Source organism: Lepidothrix coronata, unplaced genomic scaffold, assembly GCF_001604755.1.
Source record: "Lepidothrix coronata isolate B3197 unplaced genomic scaffold, Lepidothrix_coronata-1.0 Scaffold75, whole genome shotgun sequence".
In the NCBI taxonomy this organism is placed as follows: Eukaryota; Metazoa; Chordata; class Aves; order Passeriformes; family Pipridae; genus Lepidothrix; species Lepidothrix coronata.
Window position 1 is genome coordinate 7,804,426 of NW_016690255.1, and position 6,046 is coordinate 7,810,471.

General features: G+C 36.7%; 1 protein-coding gene across 2 annotated transcripts in view; it reads right to left on the minus strand.

Annotated features, from left to right (window-relative positions):
* ANKRD12 (ankyrin repeat domain 12) overlaps nucleotides 1-6,046 on the minus strand; it is a 59,496-nt gene that overhangs the window by 37,941 nt on the left and 15,509 nt on the right. The window contains exon 2 of one of the 2 annotated variants that reach the window (XM_017819492.1): nucleotides 667-804. In XM_017819492.1, coding sequence (XP_017674981.1) covers nucleotides 667-753 — 87 coding nt within the window. In that variant the 5' untranslated portion in view covers nucleotides 754-804. Of the gene's footprint in view, nucleotides 1-666; nucleotides 805-6,046 lie in introns of those variants that run through there. The other variant, XM_017819493.1, reaches the window with a different exon arrangement.

Consider the following 6,046-nt stretch of genomic DNA (forward strand, 5'->3'; position numbering starts at 1 on the left):
TACTAAGCAGATAAATTGGAGAATTGGGTTATTTGCAACTTGGCTTCAGAAGTTTGAAAATTATGGGATACTTCACATTTATAAACAACAAACCATCCTTCAGCATTACTGAACTTCCTATATTCCTTCATTCTCCAACATGGATTGTACACTTTTAAAGTAACTCCCCTGTATGTGAGTTACTCTTAACCCTTCTGCAGCATTTGGCTTTCAAGTCCTCCTTAACAGAGGGAACAAGTCCTTGTGTTACAAAGGAATATAAGAAACTTGTATTTGTTCATTGGCCTGTGCTCTGTCACAGGCCTTCAAAAACGTTTTGTCTGTTTGTTACAGAGAGTAAGACACTGTAAAATGAAATGAAATATGGATAATCGTTCTTGTGAGCGTATAAAGACTTCATACTAGCTAAGATATGAAGACTCTACACTAACTTACATCACATTAAACCAAAGCATCCAGCTTCTTTTTCAATTGTTGCAAATGACAATAAAAGGCATAAGTGCTGCCCCTTACAGATAAAGTAATGTAAAAAGTACAATTTTTTTTCTGCACTCAAGATATCAGAACACAGATTCATATTTATTTCTTCCCATTACAGCAACAAAAATTTTGACACATGCTCTTCATTTCACTGAAATTAAATGGATGTGAATGCAATTTTGTTACCTTTCTTGCAGTTGTTTTTTCCACCATGGTGCTATCGCTGTCAGAATTTTCAACTTGAACTGTTTTTGTAGACCCAATTTTGGGCATTTTATAGCTGTTTAGCTAGCAGTATCTTGTATCAGTGGGTTCATCCTGTGTCTGAAAAACAAACAAACAGCATTACATAAATATACACACTGCAGTGTCATTTCAGGACAAACGTTACTGCAGATGGTAGCAGAGCTGAATAGTACCCCAAAAAAGATGTCTAATAATGACACCTGACTTCAAGCATCCCACTCAGATGCAGTTCAAACCTTGGGGGGAAACCCCAAAAGGTCTACAATGGCTTTTGCTGGGCACAATGTCATCAGAAAACCATCAAGTCAGATGCTGAAGCGCCTCACCCCTCTCCCCCCTCTAACTTACCTTTTTGACAGACTTAACACTTACAGCTATTTTAATAGGTTCACAGGTTCAATATCTCACTTGTTTTAAAGACTAGGGAGATTCACAAGAGCATTTCCAGCAACACTGGGAAGAGAAATTAAGCTTTCTAGCCTGGGAAACTGAAACACTGTCTACTTAAACTGCTATGGAAAAAAAGGTCAAATCTTGGTGATTTACTATTCCTTCTGTTGGATCAAGAGATATCTGCTAAAAGAAAAGTCTTCTAAAGCTTAGGCCTGGAACTAGAAGCCTTAATTTCTACTGTCTATCAAATTAATTACATAAGACAACACTATATACATATATCTATATAAAGCTTCAAGAGCTCTGTAGTGTTTCATCTCCAGGTACACCAAACAAGTGTCATTACAGATTCACATAATGGAAAAGGTTCAACTCGCTCTTCCACAGAATGAAGAGCCACCCTTCTTGTAAGAGTGCCTGAGAGGAAAGGTCACATGAGAAGTAAAACTGCATTTGATGTCACTTTAAAGCTGGTGCCATTTTATAGATCTTTTTGAGTTGATGTATTATATTGCAAATATTTATGTGATCACAGCCTTACTGTGCTGTAGTAATTTTATGTCTCCACAAGTCATCGTTTCAGGTGCGACATTTCTATTGTTGCTTCTGTCTCTGTTACAGAAACAGGGACGCTATTTTGCTTTGACACAGTTAACAACAGAAACTGGTATTTTCTCTTTGGCAGGTGACTGAGAAAAATGCTTTCCATACTAGACCTGACACACAAAATGCAGATACTCAAATAAATTTCTACATCCCACCCACCCATCCATCCCCCACAAGACCTTAACTATGGGAAATTCCCTTACAGAATATGGCCAAGATTAATATTATTGTTTACAACAGTGTAACATCTTACTTTCTTAATCTCCCAGAACAGGAGAGGAAAAAACAGAGGGGAAGGAAAGTTCAAAATGCTCAGTTCTAAAGTCAGAAAATTAGGAAATGCTGTAGTGAGGTCTGCATTTTTCCTCCCTTTCATACACATCTGACAGTTTTTTGTTTTGTTGGATTTTTTTTGTCAAACTAACCACAAGCTTATGAAAAACAGGAAGACCTTAACTAGAAACTATCTCGCATTCAATAAACTGAATCTTGTCTCCACTGCGATACAAGATTTAATATTGCGAAATTCCTACTGTTCTACATTTACCCAAGACAAAAGGAACATTATGCCATTCATTTATGTAGTGTCAATAGGATTTATGCAGCCCTACTGATACAGAGAGTAATTGTTCAATTCTAATGTACATCAAAGCACATGGTTATCTGCCTTTCTTTTTATTTGCTTTTCATAACAGCTGCAGGAAGAAAAATGTTTATTGGTTCAACAGAGAGTACTCTAGAATGAGTTTCTCGTAGTTTACAAACACATTTCTTAATCCTAAAAGAAACAAGTTACTATCTTCACAGAAAACTACTACTGGAATGATTAGACCAACATAGTGTATAACTATAGCAACAAGTATCTCTGCTTCCATAGGTTTAGAAAATGACACAAGTCATAAATCTGCTTTTGCTCAGTTAGCTTCTCAGCTAATCTCTTTAAGTTTTCACTTGTAAGAATTCCCATTGTATATATCATCACAATTAGAACTACTTTAAAAAAGATCAACATGTCAAAGTTATCCTTACTATTTTCATCAAAATATTTCTCATTGCATATGCTGCTGTTTCCTTTTCTTCTATTTTTAATGCTACTTGACTCGCTGAAACTCCCTCCATTCCTGCTTTGCTCCTCTTCCTTTCCCAGTTTCACATGCCATTCCGCGGTATATGACAGCAAGAAGCCCAACTTCACAAGTTTAGTAAAATGCATTAGCTTAGGCTTGGCTCCATTGCTCTTATTTGCCTCACCAGCAGGGGCTAAACACCAGCAACTGAACTACAGTTCTCCTTCACAAAAGGCCTGGTCTCCCTGCATGTCCTCTGAAGCAACAATTTACTTTTTTGAATGGCAGACCAAAAAAATCCCAACCTCAAGTTGCAGGTATTGCATAGGGGCAAGAGGATTACGAAAACACTTTCAAAGTAAATTTAAATTGAAGGTATTTTTAAATAATAAAGTTAGCTCGAATAATATACAAGTATAGGTTAATGAAAACAGAAAGCATCGGATGTTTCCACTGTCTTCATCAAATGATCAATGTACAGGAAGTTCCACCTGAGGAAGAATATGAGGAAGAACTTCTTTACTGTGTGGGTCACTGTGCACTGCAAAAACGTTGCCCAGAGAGGTTCTGGAGTCTCCCTCACTGGAGATATTCAAGAGCCATCTGAAGACACAATCCTGTGCCATGTGTTCTATGATGACCCTGTTTGTGAGCAGGGAGGTTGGACCAGATGACCCACTGTGGTCCCTTCCAACCTGATCCATTCTGTGATTCTCTGATTAAAATTAAATGTGAATTCACTAAATTCTTGACCCCAAGCCAATTATGTTTTGGAAAGAAAACTGCTTTGGAAGTTCATTAAAACTGAATATCATAAACTGGGTTATTAAAGCAGAACAACCACAACTATCACACTGACACACAGTAGGTATTTCCATTAAGTGTTTTATGTACCAGATTGCTATTGCACAATGCCTGTGTGAAATACTTTTCAAACTGACTAATGCTTCAAACATTTGAGAAAAAAATATTTTTCATAAAGGGCAGGTTTTTTTAAATTATTAAGATTACTATGATCCAAAAATCAAGCAAACTATTCAACTTGTGATTACATAACATGTATATATAACAATAAAATTCTCCCCTGAAGAAGTGATTTTACTGACATTTTAACTTTATTTCCGTTTGCCTGCAGTTCAGTGCCATTTCAACTCATGGTCTGAACACAAACATTTGCATTCAAAGGGAAAATGTAGAACATTAACAGGGTCTTCCAGGGAAACCTAGATCTGTCTGCTTTGAGTTTCCTTCAGGGCTGTTTCTTAATGCAATTACTGGTTTATTAGGCAGTCTTGATGGCACATTTCAAATCAGCAGAACCCTAAATTAAAAGTTAAAACTCTTTAGATTCAAAATTATTCTCCTCTGTCACGACAAGCAACGCCATCACTTTTCATTTGACACACTGGCAAAGCTGTGCTTTTTCTCTGACAAACTGATCTACTTCAAGCTTTTCAATAAAACAGAATCTGCTTCCTATTAAAGAAATGTCCCTGCATGTAACAAAACCAGATATTCTGATTTTATGTTTGGACATCTTTCCTGCATGTTCATTACCAGTTGTCAGTATTCTAGTATTTGAAACACTTTAAATCTTTTTTCTCAATCATTTTTCAACTAAAGGAACTAAAAAATTCTATTTTCTCCTGAAAGTAACGAAGGTAAGCATTTAGACAGATCTACAGGAGGTGACATAAAAAGCTAGGATGATTTTATATAAAAAAGCTTGGCCAACAAACAAACAACCTCCCCCCAAAACCACCAGAATTTCAGATGTAATTAGCTACAGAAAATTAGGTACACAGTAAATCTCTAGTACCAACAAGTTATTGTATTAATTTGTATAAGCTTACGTCTAGCATTAATTAAAGGGTTTGCCTTTACTTAAGTAAAAAAACCCAGAGAATTCATACAGTGCTTTCAGCCCAGTCTTCTGAGAAACTGAGGCCCATGTATTTGAGTTACTTGCATATGTATGATTCACCAATGACTTTCAAGCCTATAGATGGATTTTCTTTAAATTTGACAGCAGTGTAAAGTTTTCAAAAACCTTAAGCAGTCACAGATTTAATGGAAAAATGTGGCTGGTGGATAATCATAATAATTATAATAATAATAATAATCAATCACTCATTTCCCCAAGGGAAGGTTTCAACATGCGCTTCATGCCATACTGGCTGTAAGAAAACTCCACATGGGATGGCCTTTATAAACCATTTTTCTTCTCTCCTCGTAGTTACAGGGGAGTCTCAGTTGAGACCTGCGCTTTACCTCAGTCCATCACCCACAAGACACAAATTTCTTAAGCATGGTTAGTTCTGGTGCTCACAGAACTACTTGCTTCCTTTCTGGTTCACAGTGCATGCTTAACTTCTTATTCCTGCATGTCTTCCCCGTAACACATACAGCAAAAGGTTACACAATGCTTAGGGAAAGTTTTTTTTGGTAGCCCTGTTGTACAGCTGATCTTGAAGGTCAGCTGACTGCAAGTACTACACCAAATCAAGGGGGCACAAGACTGAACTTCTGTGAGAGTATAAGTAGTAGATGGGTTAATTTCCAAGAAACTCCATTTACCCTTGTGCTCTGGAAGTATTTACATTTAAAAAGTAGAGGATCTAGAATAAGGCCATCTTCCCAACTACCTCTGTTATCCTATATTTCCCTTATGTTATTTCACCTGCAGAGGAAAAAAAAATAAAGAAGAAAAATATCCCTCTCTTCCAATAGGGATTTACTCCAGACTGGGAAACAGTGAATCGACTGTACCAAATAGTTGACAGATGTGCTTCAGAATGCTTTGATAAAATTAAACTACTGAAAATGTAGCTAAGGCTACATTTACATTAGCAAGAAGTAAAGAATTATCAAGAGCGGATCTGCAGAGTGGAACAGCTGGTAACAAAAATTCAGAATTTACACTAGTCACATTTAGCAGATTTGTTCTGGACTATTTCTAGTTCAGTTCCATGTACTAAATGCACATTAAAGATTGGAGCACATTCAACACATTCTTAAACACATCTCTCAGCTTAAAAGAGGAGGAATCAAGCTCTGAAACCACAGAGGGCACACTAAACTACAGTGAGAGGATAGTCACTGATATAAACTAAGAGACTGATCTAATTTCCTTTTAGCACTCTCCTCCCTACCACCACTAAGAATTTGTCTCATCCAAGTTTATTTCAAAATGATCTAGATCTCAAAGCTATTAAGAGTCTATAATGGAAAGGAAAAAAACAAGTTGGTGGATG